The 24,444-nt window shown below is 48.2% G+C and overlaps 1 protein-coding gene across 2 annotated transcripts in view; it reads left to right on the top strand.

Annotated features, from left to right (window-relative positions):
- The window catches only part of KDM4B (lysine demethylase 4B), a 74,374-nt gene that overhangs the window by 44,676 nt on the left and 5,254 nt on the right, over positions 1-24,444 (top strand). For both annotated transcript variants that reach the window (XM_036399397.2, XM_054517360.1), the window contains 10 exons: positions 2,438-2,607; positions 7,321-7,760; positions 8,791-8,911; positions 12,519-12,697; positions 13,984-14,206; positions 17,010-17,086; positions 17,915-17,970; positions 18,445-18,553; positions 23,563-23,748; positions 24,195-24,359. In XM_036399397.2, coding sequence (XP_036255290.1) covers positions 2,438-2,607; positions 7,321-7,760; positions 8,791-8,911; positions 12,519-12,697; positions 13,984-14,206; positions 17,010-17,086; positions 17,915-17,970; positions 18,445-18,553; positions 23,563-23,748; positions 24,195-24,359 — 1,726 coding nt within the window. The remainder of the gene's footprint in view (positions 1-2,437; positions 2,608-7,320; positions 7,761-8,790; positions 8,912-12,518; positions 12,698-13,983; positions 14,207-17,009; positions 17,087-17,914; positions 17,971-18,444; positions 18,554-23,562; positions 23,749-24,194; positions 24,360-24,444) is intronic.

The raw sequence follows: 24,444 nt of genomic DNA, 5'->3' as shown, positions 1-24,444 counted from the left end.
GCTGTTCAATACTCCTTAGCTGTACTTTCTCCTGTGCTTATGTCTTTCCAAGACATGGTTTTACTTGAAGCCTGACTTTTCTCAGCAGGATGGAGGGATGGGATTCACCTCTGCCCAAACCTTCACAGTTGTAGCTACTTAATTTAAGTCACTTTGTGGTCTGTTCTTCAAAGAGTACAAACGGTGCTTTTTTGTCAGTTCTCTTGGAAAAATGGAGCTTTTAAACTCTGCAGAGAGGTGTTATTTCTTCTCTAAGGTCAGTCAGACTTGGTTACCTTAAAAAACCCAACTTTGTTTACTTTATGGCTTCAGCAAGAGACTGTTTTAGTCCAGTTCCCATTTCATTTCTGGTGTGTGAATTTGTCAGACACAGAACAGCTTCACTTCTGGAAGTGCTCAGCCTTCAGCCTGCAGTTCTGGAAGCACTTTCTTTAAATGCTGAGCTTTCTGCCTCTCTCCCCCACAACCCCTGAGTGAGAAGAGCACTGCAAAACAGATCTTTTTTTTTCTCTCCTGTGAGTACAAAGCTCTGTGCTGTAATTTTTGCCTGGCACTTCCACACCACAGGAGTAAAACACACTTTGCTAAAACCAGCCTGCAACGCTCGACTCAACTCCTCCTTCGGCTACAGAACATTCCAGCTGCAGTGGCAAAGTCTTACAGCTTTATCTTCACCTCCCACCCTGCCCTCCCCTCCCAGGGAAGGTGGTGTGTTCGTTCTTGCAGTATGGCTGAAGAGCAGAGCTGGTCCCTCTGGGCTCAGCCCCTGTTCCTGCTGGTGGCTGTCCTGCAGGTGTGAAGGCACCAGCTCCTCTTGGAGGGCCACCATCTGCTCAGAGTCTGGCAATTAGAGCTCCCCGTGCATATGGATCAACTTGCTTTTCTATTCATCATTCAGCTCAGGTTGAATTTTTTTTCTCCCTTCTTTGTCAGTTTAAAGGCTGATTAAGGGCTCTTAAGTCTGTTGTGCTCCAAATGTAATTAGCAGCTGAGTTTTCTGGGCTCTGAGGATCAGGAGCTGCTTTTTAGCTTTTCTAGACTTTGGGACTGATGAGTAAAGTGTGTTTTAGTCTTTGTCACACGATGATGGATGTGAGGCCATAAGGAAAATGCAGCTTTCAACCAAAGAAGAAGTGCCTACATGCTGAAAATGGGGAAAAAATCACAAGTTTCTGAATCAGTCCTTTTGGAAAAGGAGAGCTTGTTAGATTTAAACCTGAAATTCAAGTAGCAATTCTGCAGATTTTGTAAAGCCCTGTGCTGGGGCTGGCTGGGATGGAGTGACTGGGGTTTGGGGCTCTGAAGTTTTGGCTGTTGCTTGCACAGTGTCAAGGCTTCATCTTGTCCCCCTCTGGCCCAGAGGGACCCTGGGGGTGGGTGAGAGCTGGGGAGGGGACCCAGCTGGCCCTGAGTGGCCAAGGGGAAATTCTGTGCCATAAAATGTTATGGGGAGCAATAAAAACGGGGGGAGAGGAGGAAGGAGGGCTTTGGCTTCTCAGGTGCCTTTTTTGGGGACTGGCTGGGCATTGCTCTGCCTGGGGAGGTGGTGAGTGGACTTCCTGGGCTTCTTTCCTCCTTAATTCTTTTATTCACCTACTAAACTGCATTTGTCTTGACTTTCAAGTTTCTGACTCTTGTTCTTCCAATTTTCCCTCCCTGTCCCTCTTGAGCAGTGGGGAGTGTCTGTCAGGGTACAGTTCCCAGCCCAAAAATCTTGTCCTGGCTTCCGAATTTCCATTTTTCTTTGCATTGTGGCTCCTGTAATCTTTGCTTTAGTGGCATTGGCTTTAAAAAGAATGAACAGCATTGCTATTGCCTCGTTAGTATTTGTCTGTTCTTATTAATATGCATATTTTTTAGTTAGATTTCTTCAAGGACTTGGACCTTCTGAATTTACTGCTGAAAAATCATAGACTGCCTATTGATTGTGCTGTGAGCATTCATTATAGTGTGTTTTTGGGAACTGGCAGTGCTGGGTAATGTCTCAGAGCTGGAAGATGATGTTTTGCAGACTTCCAGCAGTTTGCCAAAGGGAGGCACGGACAGAATGAAAAGAAATAATGGAATGGAGGCAGAGGATGAAAGAGAGATTTAAACAAGTTTTCATCTGTATTTTGAAATACAAGCAAAATAGATTGAAAACACAATTAAAATCACTTTAACTGCAGCTTGTGAGCTTACATTAGTAATGGTAGGAAAAAGCTCTTCAGGAAACCCAGACAATTAATGGCTGCTGTGAATGGATCTTAAATGTTGTGTTATGCAAGGTTCATCTGCTCCTTTTCAGATATCTCTTTTGCCCTGTAGCTATTTTAACTACCTTGTGTTTTCTCTCCAAAGAAGATCCTTTTGTTTTTTATTCAGCTTTTTAAGTCAGTGCTGGTTTGCTATTTTGAAGGCTGTTCTTTTATGTCAAATCACACTTCTGTACTTTCAGGTCTCACAGAAAAAGGAGTCAACCCAGAAGACACAAAACAGAGGATCAGAAGTCTCTTGGGGATGTCATGGCTATTGAAACTGCCTTGGAAGATGTGAAAGTAAAAGAGGAGCTGAAAAGAGGGCCAGATCTGGAGGAAGAGGAGAGAAGCAAAGGGATGGAGGGAGAAGGTGAGGCCAGAGCAGTGAGGGGCTGGGGTGAGCTCTGAAACACCTCTGTGAATAACTTGTCTGCTGCTGTTGATTTCTGTTGAAATATCAGCAGAGTTTTCCCCAATATTAAAAACTCACTGAAATATGTCATCACTCACAGCAGCAATTGATTTTTCCCTCCCTTTAAGGATTCAATCCAAATAGCTTTTTTGGCAGGGCTTGAAAATTCTATAGGCTCAAACTATTACAGGATTGTAAAAAATATATATTATGTGAGGAATATTTTAAATTATTTCATAGAGAAACAAATAGATTTTAGTAGTTTTATGTCCTGCTCTGAAAAAGAATGATTTGTGCAGTGCCTTGTGCAATTCATCTTTCCTCTTCCCCTCCCTTTGTTGCCATTTTTCAGAGACTGAATCCAGAGAGCTCAGTTTGGGTGGGATCCTCAGCTGCTGCACCAGTCCCACTTGGGTTTCTTCAAGTTTAGCTGGGGCAGGGAAGCTTTGCAGCTTCCTCTGCATGAAATATAAAACCTTTGCTGAAAATAAAACCAGGCCACGACAACTCCCAGTCCTTTGGGATTCCTTCTGCACATCCAGTCCCCTTTGTGCAGGGGGCTCTTTCTGTGCTACCCTGTTCTTGGCTGTGTAGAAAAGGTCGGAGTTCTTGCTGGGAAAAAGCTGCTTTTCCCCCCCTGGTGTGTGGAGAAGTGGTTTTTATGTCTGTGACACACTCACTCCCTCTTCGAGGCTTCTCCAGCACTGCTTACAGGGAATTAATTTACATCTATTGTATATATCCATTATTTGTTTAGCATTTGGAGAAACTGATGCTGCAAACTGTTTAGAGAGCCTCAATAAGGATCATAAAGGAAATCTGTGGAAGCTCTGGGAAGAGGATTGAGGGCTTTGTTCAGTCTCTCAGCTAGACAGTGTATTTTCTCTTTTCATGGGAAATAAGGAGTTGGAAAACCATTGTTGCACAGTGCAGATACTTAATTTCTATTGCCCTAAGCTTGAGAGCATCAGCAGTGTGTTAAATTGTCTGCTCTTAGCTCTTGTACAAGTTTAACACTTGATGCTTGTAAGAAATGGCCCAAAAATGCTGATTTTTCTTCGGAGACGAGAGATAAGTGACAAGGACAGATCTGAGATCATTAGAATGGCCAAGGAATAATAAAAACTCTGTTCTAGCTGAATGGCTTCCAAATCATACACTTCCACTACTTCTGAAGAGCTCTGTAACTGTTGGCTCAGGAGGGAGAAGCTTATTTTCAGCACCATTGCAGAAGTGCCACTGGAGCAAACTCCAGCTTGGTGTGGCTGCTTGCAAATGTTCAGCTTTCCCACTGCAATACAGCAATTAAATCCCAATGGCTTCTCTAGTTTTCCACATCCTGCTGTCTGCATTGCCTCTCACCAGTGTCTTAGGGCTTCATCTTGAAGAAGAAAACAGCATCTGTTTGGATGGCCCTGCTTGTGGTAATGCTGCTCCCACCCCCTCCTGCACTTCCTTTCTTTATTGCCCTGGTTTTAATTTGACTTCATTTTCTATTACACCAGAAGACATGACCTTGAGAAGGAGAAAGAATGAGATTTCAAAGTAGTCATGGTTCCAAAGTAGGTCTGGTGCTTTGTGTTGGTTATTTGGACAAGCTGAGTATTTATAACTCGAGGTTTTCAGGATTTCTGACCCAGATCCCTTATGGTGTTTACTTTTGGTTTTTATGACTCAGCTTTATATTCATAATTTATTATGTTGCTATTAATATATTTAGAATTTTAGCAGGTTGTCTTGGGACGTTAGGAAGGAGAGTGTTGAGGCTTTGCCCTTGTCTGGGGGTGCTGAGCAGCAGAAATCCCCCTGTGAGGCAGCAGGGGAACTGCAAACCTGAGTGCCACCTCCAGGCCTGGGGGCTCCAAACCTCCCTGGCAGCTCCTTCCAAGCCCTCCCCAGCCTTTCCAGGGAGGAATTCCTGCAGGTGTCCAGCCTGACCCTCCCCTGGTGCAGTGTGAGGCTGTTCCCTCTTGTCCTGGTGTCCCCTGGGGGCAGAGCCTGTTGTCCCCTGGCTGTCCCCTCCTGTCAGGAGCTGTGCAGAGCCACAAGATCCCCCTGAGCCTCCTTTTCTCCAGGCTGAGCCCCTTCCCAGCTCCCTCAGCTGCTCCCCACTTTCCTGAGCTCTGTTGAGGATTCAGATTGTCCCTGGGCAGGCAGCATTGCCACTCCTGTTCCTTGTGTCACCTTGTGTCACCTTGTGTCACCTTTTGTCACCTGCAGTTCCTCATGTCCCACCCACAGCTGCCATCCTGCAGTGGAAGGACAGGAAAGACATTCCTCTCTGAACCTGCCTGTGCATGTGTGCCTTCAGATCCTTTTCCTTCCTGGAAGTGTTCAGGATAGCCAGATAGGCACTTGGAATTTTTCCTCCCTTTTTCCTGGCTTCTGATTCCATAGATTCACTTGCAAACTGGTTTGTTCATCTTAATGCAAAAACTTTCAAGCACAGTTCTCAGTGCCAGCTGCTGTCAAATTACCCTTTAGAAGTCAATAAAGCTGGTGAATGGCATTTGTGGTGCTGTTGGGGAGAGAATTCTTGGAGTGTATAGAGAGTAAATATGATCTGGTTTTGTGCAACTGGGGAGAAATCCAATTTGCCTTTCATTCAATATGTTTGTTTCTCTAAGGAAATTCAATATTCCTTTCTCTGTGATAGAACAAACCAGTTTATCTGAGGGACTGCCTACATGAGTACAACTATAATTATTTGAGCTGGACTTGTTCCCATTTTTATAAGTTAGTGTAAATTGTAAATAAAGTGATCAGACTTCTGTGGAATGCTGGGGTTAAGGTGATCCCTAGGGGATTTCAGCAGGGATTTTGGCACTTTATCCTGTTGTGGGATTATTCACCCTTCTTCATGCAGAAACCTCTATTGTGTGATGGTTATTCTGGTTTTCCATTCATGGGTTGGGCTGGTCAGGTTTGGTGTAGCCTGAAGTGGAGGGGTCTGGATGGGTTTGGGTTGGTGAAACTTCTTCCCTGGGGTGAGCAGGCTGTCCCTGATCATCCCAACCTGGAGACTCCCCCTCAGTGGAGAGCAGGAATTTTAATCCCTGCTGTAAAATGGGAGTGTGTGAATCCCTTCACAGGGAAGAGAGGTGGGGAAGACTTTTACAGGGCAGTTCTGCCTCTGGTGACAATGCTGAGATGTTTATCTGCTCAAGAAGTGTTGTCACATCCATGAGGGCTGTGCAGATAAACTGAGTGACAGTGAGCTGGGAGAAACAAGGACATGGGTGTGAGTAAAGGATATCTCAGGATCCAGCTGAGCTCCGTGCTGCACCTGATTTATGCTTTAAAAGCGTTTTTTAAAGAGCTTGATAGCAGAAATCTTTGGGTAATAATGATTCAGGTATCTTGTTTTCAGTTCTTCATTTCCTGGGGCTGTTGGGTGCATTGACACGCAGTAATACCCAGATAAGAGCTGTGCTTGCAAACACAGGGAGCAGCAAACTACTGATATAGAATGGGGGTCTCCAAACTCTTTTGATTGCACCTCCTTATCAGCAAAAAAAAAATCTGAGCACACCTCCTGATGTATGTCTTTATTTATGTACACATTTATTCAAATATAGCACAGGAATACATATGTACACGTGTATTTCTGTGCTAATGTGAATATACAGAAAAACAGAGATTAGAAAAGGAAGGCATAAAGATAAAAAAAAACTTTTAAAAATATTTATTTTATTAATGGTACAAAAATATTTCATTCCTGCACCCCAGTGGATGGTTTTGTGCCTCTGACTTTGGAGGACAAAAAACCTGAAGCACAGAGTCATGGCTAATGTGACATATTACAGGGTTTTTGGCACACTGTCCAGTTTCCTAGGGATTTAGATATTTTCCCTCTAGGAAACGTTGGTTTTAGCAGCCTTTGTGTTCCAGTCAGGAATTTAATAGTCCATAGAAATGACACAAGTATTTTCTTTCTGAAGTGGCTTCTCTAGGTCATTGCTGAGGCACAGCTGGGTGCATGCAGCTTTCAGAGCACCCGTTGGAAAGCAGCAGTTCCATGGTGGAATGTGCTAGCCCAGAGTGGAGCTCTGAGAAGGGAAAGCAGCAGTTCCATGGTGGAATGTGCTAGCCCAGAGTGGAGCTCTGAGAAGGGAAAGCAGTAATTCCATGGTGGAATGTGCTAGCCCAGAGTGGAGCTCTGAGAAGGGAAAGCAGCAGTTCCATGGTGGAATGTGCTAGCCCAGAGTGGAGCTCTGAGAAGGGAAAGCAGCAATTCCATGGTGGAATGTGCTAGCCCAGAGTGGAGCTCTGAGAAGGGAAAGCAGCAATTCCATGGTGGAATGTGCTAGCCCAGAGTGGAGCTCTGAGAAGGGAAAGCAGCAATTCCATGGTGGAATGTGCTAGCCCAGCACGGAGCTCTGGGAAGGGAAAGCAGTAATTTCATGGTGGAATGTGCTGGCCCAGCAGAGCTCTGGGAAGGGAGGGAAATGCTGAATTCCATGGTGGAATGTGCTAGCCCACCACAGAGCTCTGGGAAGAGAAAGCAGTAATTCCATGATGGAACGTGCTAGCCCAGAGTGGAGCTCTGAGGAGGGAGGGAAATGCTGAATTCCATGATGGAACATGCTAGCCCAGCACAGGGCTCTGGGAAGGGAGGGCAGTGCTGCATTCCCAGAATTTGGGGGCTCAGTGTCGCCTTTCTCTCCACAGGGGAGTGCAAGGCCAAGGCGCGGCCCCCGAAGGCCAAGGGCGAGCGCAAGAAGAAGCAGCTGTTCCCCCCTCAGCCCCCGGGGCCTGTCCCAGGGCCCGTCCCGGCCCCGCAGCCGCCCCCCGAGGCCGGGCCGGGCCCAGCACGGCCCCCGGGACCCTCCCCAGCCCCGGGCCCGGAGCAGGCCCGGCCCGCGGCCCCCCTGAACGTGGTGCAGCCCTCGGAGGTGCCGGCCGAGGAGGACGACTTCAGGCCGCGGCCCATCATCCCCATGCTGTACGTGGTGCCCCGCAGCAAGAAGGTGGTGTTTGACAAGGAGCACATGTCCTGCCAGCAGGCCTTCGAGCAGTTCGCCACGCAGAAGGGGCTGGGCTGGCGCCAGCAGGGCCCCGGCAAGGAGCAGGACAGCGCCGAGGCCGAGCGCGCCGAGCTCGCCGCCGAGGTCAGTTCTTGTGGCAGGAAGGAATGATCAGTCTGACTCCATAGATTCACTTGCAAGCTGGTTTGTTCATCTTAATGAGCAAAAACTTTCAAGCACAGTTCTCAGTGCCAGCTGCTGTCAAATTACCCTTTAGAAGTCAGTAAAGCTGGTGAATGGCATTTGTGGTGCTGTTGGGGAGAGAATTCTTGAATATATATTCATATTCTTGAAGACTGATTTATTATTTTATGATACTATATTATAGTAAAGAGTACTATATTAAAGAATACAGAAAGGATACTTACACAATGCTAACAAGATAATAATGAAAACTTGTGACTCCTTCCAGAGCCCCGACACAGCTTGGCCATGATTGGCCAATAAGTCAAAACAATTCACATGAAACCAATGAAACAATCACCTGTTGGTAAACAATGTCCAATGACATTCCAAAGCAGCAAAACACAGGAGAAGCATTGAGATAATTATTGTTTTCCTTTTTCTCTGAGGCTTCTCAGCTTCCCAGGAGCGGAAATCCTGGGCGAAGGGATTTTTCCAGAAAATGTGACTGTGACAGTCAGTGGCTCGCAGGCTGCGGTGACCAGTGTGAGGACAGCCCCAAGGCCAGGCTGGGTGCAAGCACCACCTGGTCTAGAGGTCTACAGCCCCGTGGCAGGGTTGGAACTGCATGGTCTTTTGGGTCCCTGCCAACCCAAACCAGTCTGGGACTCCATGAGTCGTGATTTCCGTGGAGTTCCCAGCTGTGTATGTGGTTGAGCAGACTTTTCACAAGCTGATGGAATTGGCAGCTTGCAGATGTTTTGAGGCTGTCCTGATTTGAAGAAAACTCTGTAGTTTACCCAACTTCTTAAGAGCTGGTGTTGGCTTTTATCTGCTCCAGGAATTGGCTCGGAAGGCTTCAGTGGTTCAGCCAAAAGGCAGAGAAAAGTTTTCTGTGTGAATCCGAGAACTCTCTTTGACAGGGGCTCTGACTCTCTTGTCCTGTTCCTTCCTTTGGGGTGCCCATCCAGCTTGTTGTGCTTCCTTCCAGGCTGCTTCTGCCTTCTCCAAGATGAAGATGGAGATCAAGAAGAGCCGTCGGCACCCTCTGGGCAAGCCCCCGACGCGCTCGCCGCTGTCCGTGGTCAAACAGGAGACCTCGAGTGACGAGGGTGAGTGAGCAGCACCAGGGACCTGGGCAGGTCCTGTCTGAGCCAGGGAATTGCTGCAGCCTCTTGACAAAACTGGGTGGCCTGAAACTCTGTGTTACATGTAGCTGGTAGGAAATGCAGCGTGTTCCCGTTTTGATAACCCAGCTGGAAACAAAACTCCTCCGTGGGAGGTGTCACTTCTCACCTCCCACCCTTTTTTCACTCAAGAAAATATTTTGCTGGCTGCAGAATGAGGCAGCATTTTGGGCAAAGGGAAAAAAAGAGTTTGCAGAAAATAATAACTTAAAGGCAAAGCTCTGTCTTGGATATTGCAGTGGGATGAGAGCTGGTCCTTGGAGGCAGTGAAGGTCAGATCTGCTCCCATGTGTGTGAAGAAAGCCAATTCTAACCTTTTGCTTGTCTCCTAATTCACATCAGTGTTGGGGTCCAGCTTTCCTTGGCAGATGCAGAAATGAGAATTAAAATGTTTTTCGGTGTTTAACTGATTCTTCTTTCCCCACATTCCAGTCTCCAACAGTGTGGACCAAGGGGAAAGAAAAGATTCTTACCTCTCACTCTGTTTTGTGGTGTATTCCCCACTTTGAGGCCTTTTCCACATTACTCAGAATATGGACAATGCCCCAGGAAGGAGCTTTTGTGTGCTGGTCAGTGGGTGTAGCTGGCAGTCTCTGCTCACAGCTCCTCATTCCAAAGGACATTATCTTTCCCATTCACCCTCCTTCAGGAGTGCAGCCATTGATTTTAGAGCCTTTTCCTGCCTTTCCCTCCTGCAGGAAAGGCTTCTCCTGAGCTCACAGAGCTCCTTTCCTCACCAAGGAGGATGCATTTGATGCCTTCCAAGTGTGTAACATGGCAGTTAAGTGTGCAGAGGCAGCTGAGACTTGTTATCTTGTTTTGGTGTGAGACCTTGGAACCAGCTCAGAGCTGGAGGATCCTCATTAGGCAGATTCTTCTCACTGCTTTGACTTGTTGGATGCTGTTTGGGGACTTGGCTGGTGGAGCAGGAGCAGCTCTTGTGGAAGCTGGCATTTCTTGGGGAGTGATTTCCAGCTCTGCTGGGCAAAATCTGATCAAACAGATTCTTCCCTCCCCAGCAGGGAATAGAGGCAGCTCTCTGCACCCCAGGCTTTTCCAGGGAATGATGTGCAGGATGAGCTGCAGGCTGCAGCAGGAACAGTGAGCATGTAAATTAAGGCAATGCACATTTTACACAAAGATTCAGCCCAGACAAGTTGTTTGCAATGTGGGAGCCATCCTGAATGCCTTGTGTCCCCCTGGATCCATCCTAGAGGAGCCAAGGTGACAGCACACGACAGCCATTCCCTTTCTTCTCTCCATCTGTCACTCTGGATTAGGCTGCTGCTCTCACTGATTTCATAAATCCTGCTCTGTCACCTGATGTGCCTCGACTGAAATTTGAAGAAATGTGGGTTTTGATTCATGTCTTGTAAATAAACACTTTTTAGAGGGTAACCCTCATATGAAACGTGACAGAGCCACACACGCAGCACTCATCATCTCAAAAAAGGGATTAATAAAACACAATAAAATTTCCACATTGTCTGACAAATATGTTATGGGCAACATTTAAAATCTGAGATGTAAACTCAGCCATTAACATTTTACTCCAAATTCCTTTTATCCTTCAGGTAACCCAAGAGTCAGAAAATCTTCAAAGGGAGGGAGAACTGAGGAGGAGACTTAGACTTGTAGAGCAGAACATAAACTGCTTATTTCCAGTAATTAACAGTGAAGCAGTGAACAATTTGGTTTAATGTGCTGAGCTCTGGGGATAATGTTCTTCCAAGATGGTTTTGAGTTCCCCGTTCTTTTGGAAACTTTGCAGATTGGTGATGCAGGGAGTGATTTACACTCAGCCTTGTGTGGAAAATGTCTTTAACACTTACAGTGACTCAAAGCTCCTTCATTAGGAAGGGTAAGGAACTCAGACCCCCAGACTGCCACAGATGGATTCGGCAGTGGTTTAATCGTGAAATGCCAAGGACCTTTGAAAGGTTTATAAAATAAAGAATTAGCAAACTAATTAACAGGAGCAGTCGCTGGCAGAGCTGTGGCAGAGCTCTGGGTGGTGGGGAGTGCAGTGGGAGGTGCAGTGCTGTGGGAATGGCTGTGCAGAGCACTGACCCAGGCACCCCCAGGCAGGGTTGGTGAGTGCAGGGCAGCTCTGGGATGCACCTGGAGAGAGCTGGGCCAGCCTGGAGTGGGAACTGGGAGCTGGGAGTTGGGAACTGGGAGCTGGGAGCTGGGAACTGGGAACTGGGAGCTGAGAGCTGGGAACTGGGAGTTGGGAGCTGGGAACTGGGAGCTGGGAGTTGGGAACTGGGAGCTGGGAACTGGGAACTGGGAACTGGGAGCTGAGAGCTGGGAACTGGGAGTTGGGAGCTGGGAACTGGGAGTTGGGAACTGGGAGCTGGGAACTGGGAGCTGGGAGCTGGGAGCTGGGAGCTGGGAGCTGGGAGCTGGGAACTGGGAGCTGGGAGCTGGGAACTGGGAGCTGGGAGCTGGGAGCTGGGAGCTGGGAGCTGGGAACTGGGAACTGGGAGCTGGGAGCTGGGAACTGGGAACTGGGAGCTGGGAACTGGGAACTGGGAACTGGGAGCTGGGAACTGGGAACTGGGAACTGGGAGCTGGGAACTGGGAACTGGGAACTGGGAACTGGGAGCTGGGAACTGGGAACTGGGAGCTGGGAACTGGGAACTGGGAACTGGGAGCTGGGAGCTGGGAACTGGGAGCTGGGAGCTGGGAACTGGGAGCTGGGAGCTGGGAGCTGGGAACTGGGAACTGGGAGCTGAGAACTGGGAACTGGGAACTGGGAGCTGGGAACTGAGAGCTGGGAACTGGGAACTGGGAGCTGAGAACTGGGAACTGGGAACTGGGAACTGGGAACTGGGAACTGGGAGCTGGGAGCTGGGAACTGGGAGCTGGGAACTGGGAGCTGGGAGCTGGGAACTGGGAGCTGGGAGCTGGGAGCTGGGAACTGGGAACTGGGAACTGGGAACTGGGAGCTGGGAACTGGGAACTGGGAGCTGGGAGCTGGGAACTGGGAACTGGGAGCTGGGAGCTGGGAACTGGGAGCTGGGAGCTGGGAACTGGGAGCTGGCCTGGCCCAGCAGCACCAGCTGCATCCCCAGAGCACACAGCTCGCTGCTGGAGACAGGAAAGGGGCATTTCCTTGCACTGGCATCATGTGGTTGGAACTTAACAAAGTTCAAATGAAATCTTCATGAAAAGGATGGTGGAGGTTTCACAGCTGGGAAGGGGAGGGAGTTGCAAAGGCAGAAAATGGCAGTAAATCTCCATTCTGTCCTTCCTCGTGGCCAGTTCCTTCAGGTCACTGCTGCCCCTGTCTTGTGTGTCCTGTCCCCAAAGGGGATGTCCTGTCCATTTAAGGAAGTGTTTGGGGCATAGGCATATGGGAGGCCATGGAGGAGGAGTTGAATGTTTTTGTTTATTGCACTTCTTGTGTTGTTGAGACCTGAGCTGTTTAACTCACCCTTGCTCCTTTTGCCTCTTCTCACCATAAACTCTTTTGTCTTTACTTACTGCTCATTGTTTTGGGATTTCTTTTTTTTCCTTTTCATTCTAGAAATGTTTCCATTTTCTGGAGAGGAAGATATGAGTGATCCAGAGGCTTTGAAATCTTTACTTTCCTTCCAGTGGAAGAACAAAGCACTTAATTTCCCAGCTGAAAGGAAGTTCAATGCAGCTGCTGCCCTGAGTGAGCCATACTGTGCTGTCTGCACCCTCTTCTACCCCTATAACCAGGTAATTCCTCATCACCTAGTCAGGGAATCATTAAGGTTGGAAATGGATCTAGGATCAAGTCCAGCTGTTAATCCCCCACCACTGTGTTCACCCTAAAGCCACGTCCCCCCCCTCTGTATCCATGGGTTTTGTATCCATGTTTTTTTTTGGGATGGGGACCCCAGTTCCCTGGGCAGCCTGTGCCATTGCCTGACCACACCTTCCATGAAGAGATTTCCCCATATATCTCACCTAAACCTCTGCCACTGCTCAGATGGCTGAGTTAGGATGCAGACATTTCTGATACAGACAAACCCACACAAATTTGCACACCAAAGAAATGTGTTTGGATTTGGCAGTGGCTGGAGCCTTTTTTTGTTATCTTTCCTGGCTTCTCTGCCTTGCTCAGTGTTCATTTTGAAATCACACTGAAAGAGCTTTGCAAACACTGTTCCATGCAGAGAAAAGTCACACCAGGCTCCTGATTCCATACGGGCCCGAGTTGCTGAATTTATGCAAACAAGCCACAAAATAAAAATTAACTGAGTAAGCACATCCATCACCTTTTTTTGGAAACTACCAATATGCTTTGGGAGATGTTATAAGCAGAAAGGCAAAATTCATCAGATGAATTAGTTATTTGTGCAGTTGTGCATTGATTTGTTCTCACATAGAGCCAAATCTGGCTTTGTGTGTCCACCAGGAATTCGTGCCTTAGATACTTGTAGCTGTGTTGGAAGCTTTTCCTGAGGAAAGCAGAACCCACCTCCCCTTTCAATAAAATCTCTTGATTTATTATACAGACTGAAAATAAAATATCTGTTCTGATTGCTGGCTGTTGTGAGGAAAGCTGGGTGCAGCTCAGCTGGTTTTATCCATTGCTAGTAACTCTGTCAGCTACCAGAAACCTTGAAATGTCCTTCAGGAGAACTTCTTGCAGGAAAAGTAGGGAAGGATGCCAAGGGGATGGGAGAGAGGGAGGGAAGGCCTTGCTTTTAGTAATATTTTCCTTTTTATTTTTCCTTGATGTTTTCAGCTACAATTTAGGAATTTAGATTTTTGCAGAAGAAAACCAGGAGAAGCTGCTCGTTATTCTAATGCTTCTTTGAGCTTCCACAACAAATTACAGATCCCAGTCAATGCCTGAGGAAGAGGGGGAGAAGCAAGGGGGGAATCAGGATTTTAGGCTGCTTGTTGGCTGTTTGGTGTCAGGTGTTGGTGACCTTTATGCAAGGGGAGTGCTCAGAGTGGACAGTGAGCACCATGGCCAGGAAGAGGAGGTTCCAGTGATGGGGTTTTCTCTGCAGTCCTCACAGGTGGAGAAGGAAGCTGCCCCGAGCTCCACAGGGGAGCCATCCTCGTTCGTGCACCTTTCCAAGTGTGGGCAGAAGACCAAGCCCCTGATCCCAGAGATGTGCTTTACCTCAAGTGGAGAAAACACCGAGCCCCTTCCTTCAAACTCCTACATTGGAGAGGATGGAACCAGTCCCTTGATATCCTGTGCCAAATGCTGCCTGCAGGTTCATGCCAGTGAGTGTTTCACCTTCCCCAAAGCCTTTGGCTCCCCAGAAATCAGGAGTTTGTGTTGCTGTATTTGAGTTCCTTCTTGTCAGGTTTGTATCCTGTCACTTCCATTTTTATCTTTCTTGGTACAAGGATATCAGGAATCCCAGAAAGGTTTGGGTTGGAAGGAGCTTAAAGCTCATCCAGTTCCCATCCCCTGCCATGGGCAGGGAACCTTTCTCTCGAAGCACATCTGTGTATTCAAGTCCATCTTGGCAGCCACTGATCTTAAAAATACACACCAATATTCTTTTTACTGCTTATTTTGTTGGCTGATTCTTCTCTGTCTCAGAGAAAAGATTCTTTCTTTTGATACCTTTCATTTTTTGTAATAAAGCAGAACTCAAAGGCTTTATTGCACTCTTTTCTCTCACATATTTTGTTCCAATATTGTTCTGCTGGGGGAGACTATATTGTTCCTGCATGCAGCAGAGATTATGGAGTAGTTTGAGATATATTTTATTAGTGTCTGTGATAGTGTTTGTAGTAATGGCACTTGATTACAAAAGGGAACATATGTCTGTTTGCTTCCCTGATAGTTATGTCTAAAAGAAGATCTGATTAATCCTGGTGGAGTGTACCTTCAGTGGAGATTGTACAGCATCCAGTTAACATTTGTGACGAATTACTGTTCAGCTGTTTGATCTTGACAGATGGGGAATCTTATTTGACTTGCATCAGCTGGAATTACTTTTGTTGTTCCAATTTTAGAGCCTGCAGGTCCCCGTGCAGCTCAGCAGGGCTGGGGAACTGGAAGCAACTTTGGTTTCTGTGCTGAATCCCTGATTATGGTCATTTCTGGCTAATCAGGCCATGGGATTCAGAGTGGGTGTGAGGAGGAAGATTTCATCCTGCCTTCACCATTCATTGCTCCTGCATCTTGTCCATCCTTAGGCCTGCAATAGTCCAGTCTATCAGAATGGTTTCTGTGGCCAAATTCTATTTAAGGACAGAGGGCTGTGGGCAAGATGATGTTAATCTGCAGGCTCAGACCTGAGATCCATCTTTTTTTAGAGAAACTCAGCTTTATATTTTGGCTGTACTCTCCCCTTGAGGGTAGGACAGGACAGGTGTTAAATCTGATGGAGGCTCCAGTGCCTGGTTGTTTCCTTGTGCTCTGTGACATCCCTTTGACTTTGCTGCAGAGAATCCATTTGCTTTTATTGCAGGATTGCAGTGGTGAGGTGTATTTTGGCTGGCTGTAAAAGCAGCTGGCAGCCTGTGTGTTCTTGGGAAGTGCCCTCTCAAAGTGTGCTGGGTTCCAGCAGCCAGGCCCTATGGAGAGGGGAAGGTTTGGGAAGGTTTCTGGGCTTTTGAGGCACTGACAAAAGCTATAAAAAGAGCATATTTTTCTTGGATTATCCCTATGGGACAACCTGGGGCTCAGTAAATGGGACTGTTCTGCCCTCACAGAATCACTGAGGCTGGAAAAGACCTTTAAGGCCATCAAGGCCAAACGTCAGCCCAGCACCACCACCCTGCCCACCAGTAGCCATGTCCCCAGGTGCCACATCCATGGATGTTTTTAACCCTTCCAGAGATGGTGATTCCACCTCTGCCCTGGGCAGGCTGTTCCAACCCTTTCCATGAAGATATTTTTCCTAATTTTCAATCTAAACCTCCCTTGGTGCAGCTTGAGGCTGTGCTCAGGGTCTGGCTCTCCCTCAGCTCAGTTTTGGACTGAACACCCCTGTCCCTGTTCTAGGCCTGGGTGGAATTTGCTGCCCTGATTTGCCATATGATGAAAAGAGACCTCAGATGTGGAGAGCAGCTGCAGATCCATAGTATTGACTTTTTTTGACATGCTGTTTATCTGGTTAAGTGGATGATATTTATAAATCAGGCTGTGGTGGCAATCCCAGTGCTTTCTGAATGTCTTCTTTTAAGTTTAATTCAGTAATTTGAGACTGTTGTTCCCAGCTGAAATTTTCTCTTCAGTTTGTTAGGATAGGTGAAGGCTGGATGAGATTTTGTTAGGAGGGATAGAGCCTGGGTGGAATGAGCTGTGTGTTAGTTAAGATGTTTACCTTCAATTTTCCACTCACTTTACAAGCTTGCAGGAATCACAGATCTACTTTTCCAAAACTGTACTTGTGTCTTTTCCCCATTGTTTTTGGTGACAAACCTCAGTGCCTTTTATAGAATTTTAAGGACTTTTTTTTGTTCTTATTTCCCTGTCTTTATAATGGGCATAATACCACTTTACTATTTTGGTGGTGTTGTAGGAGGATTTGGTGTTTGCATGTTACAGTAATTGATGCTCTGTAAAATGAGATGGTTTTCACACTTCCTATAACCATAAATTAAATACTGGTAACCATGTGGAATGCAGGTATTTAATTTCCTTACAGTATTATTTGCCTTGTCCTTCCTCATAACACCACTCAGCAAAAGTAACTGCTTCAAAGTTCAACTGCTTCAACTGCTTCAACCTTGCTAAAATTCATGCGTGTTTCCATGTGTGAGTGCACTCCAGCAGTGGTGGCATCACCTTGGAGCCCAGTTCCTGCCTAAGGAAACAAAATCTTGCTATTGTAGTCCTTAGAAAAGTGAAAAACAAATGTGAGGGTTACCTGTGTGGGGGGGTTTGGTTTGTTCTTTTCAGACCTGCTGGTCCCAATTCCCATTTTGTTGGAATACAGTTCCTCGAACGCTCTCAGAGTTGCTTCTGAACTGAAAAGTCATGGAGTGCAACCGAGAAGTGAAACTGGGTGAAACAGAGGCGTTGTGGAAGGGCTGCTCTGACAGGCTGTGGCTCTGTTTGTTGCAGGCTGTTACGGGATACGCCCGGAGCTGGTGAACGAGGGCTGGTCCTGCTCGCGATGCTCGGCCGGCGCCTGGGCAGCGGTAAGGACTGGCACAGCACCCTGGCATCACCCACCCACTGCTCCACACACACAGGGGGGGAGGATTCACATTGCCTTGGACATCCCAGGTGGGAGATGGGCACTGCTAAGGACTGGCACAGCAGCCCTGGCACTGCTGGCATCACCCACCCACTGCTCCACACACACAGAGGGGGAGGATTCACATTGCCTTGGACATCCCAGGTGGGAGATGGGCACTGCTAAGGACTGGCACAGCACCCTGGCATCACCCACCCACTGCTCCACACAAACAGGGCAGGAGGATTCACATTGCCTTGGACATCCCAGGTGGGAGATGGGCACTGCTAAGGACTGGCACAGCAGCCTGGCATCACCCACTGCTCCACACACATGGCTGGGGGAGGATTCACATTGCCTTGGACATCCCAGGTGGGAGATGGGCACTGCTAAGGACTGGCACAGCACCCTGGCATCACCCACCCACTGCTCCACACACACATGGCTGGGGGAGGATTCACATTGCCTTGGACATCCCAGGTGGGAGATGGGCACTGCTAAGGACTGGCACAGCAGCGCCACTGCTGGCATCACCCTCCCACTGCTCCACACACATGGCTGGGGGAGGATTCACATTGCCTTGGACATCCCAGGTGGGAGATGGGCACTGCTAAGGACTGGCACAGCAGCCCTGGCACTGCTGGCATCACCCTCCCACTGCTCCACACACACAGTGGGGGAGGATTCACATTGCCTTTGACGTCCCATGTGGGGTGTGGTCACTTTCTGGGGAGGATGAAGAGCCTGGCAGAGCTTTTGGGCCCGTTCTGAAGGAGTTGTGTTCCCGCAGGAATGTTGCCTGTGCAATCTCAGGGGAGGAGCTCTCCAGATGACCACTGATGGCCGGTGAGTGCTGGTTCTGAGGGTGTTTTCCTTCCATGCTGCACCTGATCTCCTTGTCTTGTGAATTTGGTCTTAATGCTCAGTGTAGCAGCAAATTTTGGGGTTCTGGAGGGAACTGCTCCTCGCTGACATGGCAGGATGAGCCTGAGGGACTGTACTGCCCTACACTGCACCAGGCTACTTGACAGCAGAGCTTCTGAACTCCTGCTGAATGTGGTTGTTGCTCAGAGAAAAGTCTTCTCAGAGAATGTTCAGCATTGTGCAATATCAGGTGTAGGGGAAGGTTGATCTCTGTTGTTCCAGAGACATTTACTTTGTGCCACCCTGATTAACAGTCAATTGGGAGCATTGCCACGGCTGCCAACCCCTGAAAATGTGCCTCGGTGCTGAGGGAGGCAGGGAAATGTTAACTGCCCTCCTGAGCATTTCATTCAGATGGCGGCAGGCCCTGATTTGTGTCCTCTCTCTGCTCCCCAGGTGGGTCCATGTGATCTGTGCTATCGCTGTCCCCGAGGCGCGTTTCCTCAATGTCATAGAGCGTCACCCTGTGGACATCAGCGCCATCCCCGAGCAGAGGTGGAAACTGGTGGGTGCCTTTTCCTGGGGACAGTGGTTGGGAACAGGAGCCAAAGGGAAAAGCTGTAACTAGACAGAAAATCATTGTGTGGGTTCGTGAAGCAGCTGAGATTGGAGGTGATCTCGCTCTCATTTCCAAACAAAAGCTGCATTTGTGTCTGCTGAGCCCTGTCAGTGCTTTGACACACAACCAGCTCTGATTTCCAGATGTGCCTTTACTCTCTGGGAGTGTGCTGTACCCTGGGCAGAGCCTGGGACTCCTTCCCACCTGCAGTCAGGTGGAAAGTGCCTAAAAGCTCCATTCACTCCAAGTGCTGCACAGCAGGAGTGCAGAGGGACATGGTGACAAGAGAGGAGCTGAATTGTTCATCTCTAATTCACCTTTCCTTGCAACATTTCTTTCTTTCTATCGAGAAACCTCTTGTAGAAATGAATAAACATTTCTGTGACCCTGACTGCAAGGCAAGACTGCAAGGATTTTAATACCAGCCCAGCTCCAAGTTGTTATTTAGCTGTGTGGCCTCATCCGAGGGATTAGTAATGGACGATTCATTAGCTCAGAGCAATTTATCTTAATGTTAGTTAATGCTCCATCACTATAGTGTGTTATTGCAAAATAAATTGTGCTTTTGCTGCTTTTTTTGGTACAGAAGTCAGCTGGGTGACACAGTGTGGGATGGGGAAGGTGCTGGAGCAGTGATAGATGGGTTAGTGCTGATGGATTCGTTAACAGAGCTGCTACTTAGTGCAGCCAGCCCGGGTGAGAGATTAGGAGGAACCTATCCCTGCTTCCAGAGTTATTTCTCTGTTGTGCAAATGGGTTTTGTACACAAATGTGAATGTAAAAAGCATCCATTATTCAGCAGGAGTGATGGGGCAGCGCAGTGCCAGGGTGATAAATCTTGCAGCCGTGGCTCTTTATGGATCAGCTGACACTTCCAACGTGCATCCTCTTCATTACCAGCACTTGTAACGCTGAACTTAAAATCCTTTTACACAACACTCACTTGTATTGCTTAATGGAGCCTCACAAGGAAACATGACTTAATTCTTTAACCCTTCCTTGGCTGCCTGGCAGTGCTGCAGAGCCAGGGCAGTGTCCGTGTGTGTCTGACTCTGCTGCTTTGCTCTGCTCCAAAGCAGAGCCTGTGCCTGCCAGAGCCTCTGCACGGACCCACTGCCCCCATTTCTCCTTCATTCCTCAATGAAAACTGCAAAGTTTCATAGAATCCCAGAATATCTTGAGTTGGGAGGGTCCCCAAAGGCCATCAGTCCAGTTCCTGCACAGACACCCCAACAATCCACCCTGAGAGAGTTGTCCAAATGCTGCTGGAGCTCTGGAAAGAAATTTTGTTTGATTTCTTCTGTTGTATTTGATTTGCACCTCGTGTTTTCTTCCTTTCTCAGGGAACCTGGAGAATTTTTACATGAAGTGCCTTGATTTACACAGGCCAGTGTTGGAATTTACAGGCACATATTCCTTATGCTGCTGTTAGCCAGAGCCTGGCTTGTAGCTCAAATGTCAAAGCCTGGCTTTAAGCCCTTCACTGGGAAAGTTTTAGAGTTTTCAATTAGGTAAGGATTAAACAATTAATTTGGATGGCAGAATACAGAGGCAGTAGTGCTGTGGGGTGTGAGGTACAAAGGGAGTGTAAATTGGACAAGATTGTGTGCAGAGACTCATGAGCCATGGTGGGCAGGTTTAGGATTCTTCATGGGAATTTGCAGGTAATTCCTGGAGCATGTGGGGAGTCACTGGAGGAGCTGGGGGCTGAGAGCTTTGGAGGTGAGCAGCTGCAGTTAGGAAGATAAACTGAGGGAGACTAAAAGGTGATGCCATTGGAGCTCCTGACTTTGGCAATGATGGACGTGGTGCAGTACTTGATAAAATTGGAAAGATGACCTTTGTGGCTGGAAAAGCTGGAACAGGAGAGAAGGACTGATGTGAAGGGTGAGGATAGTTGATGTAAATAGATGAGGGTAGTGGAGGAGAGAGGGGGTGGGGGTTATCCATGGTTATAATTTGATTTTTTAATATGTTTGTCTTGTTTTAAGTTCCTGTGATGAGGGCTGAGGTGCCAAGGAGTGGCAGTGATCTGGTGAAAGGTATAACCTGTTCTCTAAGCATGGACCAAGCACAGACTTTTCAGTCCATTTGTGGGTATGGCACCATTTTCAGAACTGCAGTTTCCTGCTCCCAGATTGATGGCACATTACAGGCCTGTGCACGTAAATTATTTATGACGTGGAAATTTGGAATAATTAGCTGTCATTCCTCAGTGGAGTAAATGAATTGCAGTGTTCATCATGCAGCAGACAGCCTATTTCTTACTCTCAGCAGTGACCTGACTCTGGTGTGCATTTATTCTGAAGATTTCTCTTCTGTGCTTTGGACTCTTTTCCCTCCCACAGAAAATGCTTTTAAATCTCCTTGTGCAGCTTTCCCACAGCACTTGGCACTGGTGTTTCTGTCCATCCCATCTCCCACACTTCCAGATCTGCATTTTCATACGATCCCAGACTGGTTTGGGTTGGAAGGGGCCTTAAATCCCACCCAGAGCCACCCCTGCCATGGTCAGGGACCCTTTCCACTGCCCCAGGCTGCTGCCAGCCCTGTCCAGCCTGGCTTTGGGCACTGCCAGGGATGTGGGCACCCTGTGCCAGTGTTCTACCACCCTCACAGCCAAGAACTGTCACTTGCTCCATCACTCCTTACACATCAAGCTCACTGTCACTCACATTTATCTGTTGATCATATTTGCTCTGAACATCCCTTTGCTGCAGCTCTTGTGCCTGTCACAGGGAGTTTGTGTGGGCACAGGGTGGCACTGGGTGTGTGCTAATCCTGGCTTGGCAGATCCCTGTTGGCATCAGGAGGGGCAGATTCCTCCTGCCCTGGCAGGGTTAATGCTCCCTGAGCCCCCCGTGTGTCAGCAGCTGTCCCTGCTGCTGGGACAGGGGGGTATTGACAGGTTAATAATGGCACCAGTGCCATTGACTCCCCTCAGTCCTGCTGTGCACTTTCCTGCTGCTTATCAGCTCTGGAACATGGTTTGCAGAGTGATAAAGGCTCAGCTTATTAAAGGCTAAACCCACGTTCTGGCAGCACTCAGGCTCTGGCTTTGAATTTCCTGGCTTTTGTTCGTTTGTGTAAAAAGGCCAAATGAATCTTTGGTGTAAACAAACTGCCTTCAGTTAATTCATGGGACTTATTTCATAGAAATGTGGGGCAGAGCCCAGGCAGGGAGGGGGTGTTGCACAGGAATAAGGAAGAACAAATCTTCTGTTCTTTGGCATCTTTTGCTTTCAAGGAAGAGAATTGTTCCTGGAGAAGGAATCCCAGAATCCCAGAATGATTCGAGTTGGATGGGACCTTGAAGGCTTTGGAGTTCCACCCCCTGCCATGATCAGGGACACCTTTTGTTCATTTTAATCATGAAAGGCACATTTGTCTCCTATGTTTGGTATTAATTTTGCCCTGATTTGCCTTGTGCCAGCCTCAGATAAGGTAAAGAAGCTGCCCCACCCCTGGAAGTGTCCAAGGCCAGTGCATGGACTGGATGATTGGGATGAGCTTTAAGGTCCTTCAGCCCAAACCACTCTGGGATTTGCTGATCAGGGACAGATTCCTGGAAACATTAAAAACTGAGTGGTGTTTCCAAATGGATCCCTGGGAACATTATGCAAGAATCCATTCTTTAGGCTGGGATTCCCAAAATCTCCTTTTCTGTATTTCTGAGGGGCTGGAAACAAGAAATGGTGCTGTTACAGGGAGTGAGGAAATTTGTCTTGTTCCCACTACAGCTCCTGCTCACTGTCAGTGCCATCAGGCTCAGGATTTTTAGCTTTGAGAAAATGTAATTTCTTTTTAAAGCAGTCCCACATCTTACATCGATTTACCTCATAACTGGATCTGCTTTGCAGAAAATGAGTGTGAAAATGTCTCTGAGATTTCAGACCTTTTCCCTGATAATTCTGGGGTTTTTTTCCTACAATGTTTTTATTTCTTTTGTTTGCAAAACTGACTGAATTATCTACAGTGGCTCATCTGACATGGATGCCAATAAAATATTTATGGTTGATGTGCTTATGCATCTAAAATAAACACACAGTATTTTTGTTCCATTATATGATTTTATATTCCATGAGATCTGATCAATACAATGTCCCATTAAATATAATCGAGCAAATTGCCACCCAGTTACTGTGCTCTGTTCCTTCAGAAAAATGGAAATGTTATTTTCCAGCAGTGCACCTGTGAGCATCCAGCTGCTGTTGGAGTTAATGAAGTGAAGGTGCACTGTTTGTGTGAGGAGGATGAGGGTGCAGCAGTTCTCTGGTGCCACTGGTGGGTGTTTGCCCAGTCCAGTCTGTCTGTGCCCAGTGTGGCTCTGCAGGGCCATGGGAGTGGTGAGGCAGGGAACGACAGTGGCTGCTGGACATGGCCTTGGAGAGATCCTGAGTGGGTGACACAGACAGTCCTGGCACAGAGCATCACTGTGGCACTGCTGCCAGGGGCTCTGTGCCCTGTGCCACGTCCTGTGGGGGCTCTGGGGTCTCTGCAGGGCTCCAGGCTCTGCTCCTGGAGAGATCTGAGCTCTGGCTGTGTTCCCTTGCAGAGGTGATTACAGCTGTGTTCCCCTGCAGAGCTGGGTGTGATTCCAGCTGTGTTCCTTTGCAGAGCTGGGTGTGATTCCAGCTGTGTTCCCTTGCAGAGGTGATTCCAGCTGTGTTCCCTTGCAGAGGTGACCCCAGCAGTGTCCCCTTGCAGAGCTGGGTGTGATTCCAGCTGTGTTCCCTTGCAGAGGTGACTCCAGCTGTGTTCCCCTGCAGAGGTGATTCCAGCTGTGTTCCCCTGCAGAGCTGGGTGTGATTCCAGCTGTGTTCCTTTGCAGAGCTGGGTGTGATTCCAGCTCTTTTCCCTTGCAGAGGTGATTCCAGCTGTGTTCCCCTGCAGAGGTGATTCCAGCTGTGTCCCCTTGCAGAGCTGGCTGTGACCCCAGCTGTGTTCCCTTGCAGAGGTGTGTGTACTGCAGGAAGAGGATGAAGAAGGTGTCTGGGGCCTGTGTGCAGTGCTCCTACGAGCACTGCTCCACGTCCTTCCACGTGACGTGCGCGCACGCAGCCGGCGTGCCCATGGAGCCCGACGACTGGCCCTACGTGGTGTCCATCACCTGCTTCAAGCACAAAGCAGCAAACCAGAACGTAGGTTTTGGGTTGGGGGATTTGGGGTTTCGTTGGTTTTTTTGGTTTCTGGGGTTTTTTAAAAATAGTTTCTCCCCCACCTGTATTGGCTCAAAACGTTTTGTGTTTTTCATGCAGAAGGATTGTCCAGGAAGCCATTGTTGGGGATGGGTTTCATCTGCAGGAGGGCTGGTTTGGATGGGATATTGGGAAGGAATTCCTGGCTGTGGAGAGAGTAGAACAGTGGCACAGAGAGCTGGGGCTGCCCCTGCATCCCTGGCAGTGCCCAAAGCCAGGCTGGATGGGGCTTGGAGCAGCCTGGGAGTGTGGGAGGTGTCCCTGCCATGGCAGGGGTGGCACTGGGTGGGACTGAAGGTCCCTTCCAACCCAAACCATTCTGTCATTCCATGGAATTTCGGACCCAGCTTTTGGAGCCGTGTCTGGCAGCCGTTCCTGTGTCCCTGCAGGTCCCGTTCCGCAGGGAGGTGGCCCTGGGGCAGACAGTGATCACCAAGAACAGGAACGGGCTCTACTATCGCTGCAGGGTCATCGGCACCAGCACCCAGACCTTCTACGAGGTCAACTTCGACGACGGCTCCTACAGCGACAACGTTTACCCCGAGAGCATCATTGTAAGGCAGCTCTGGGACACTGCTGTGGCACAGGCACTACAGACTGAGCTGTGCCTTGGGCTGGAACAGCAAAGCAAAGCTTAAC

This window comes from Molothrus ater, chromosome 26 (genome assembly GCF_012460135.2).
Source record: "Molothrus ater isolate BHLD 08-10-18 breed brown headed cowbird chromosome 26, BPBGC_Mater_1.1, whole genome shotgun sequence".
Classification (NCBI taxonomy): domain Eukaryota; kingdom Metazoa; phylum Chordata; class Aves; order Passeriformes; family Icteridae; genus Molothrus; species Molothrus ater.
The sequence above is the reverse complement of the archived record's forward strand: the minus strand, read 5'-3'. Positions and strand labels throughout refer to the sequence as shown.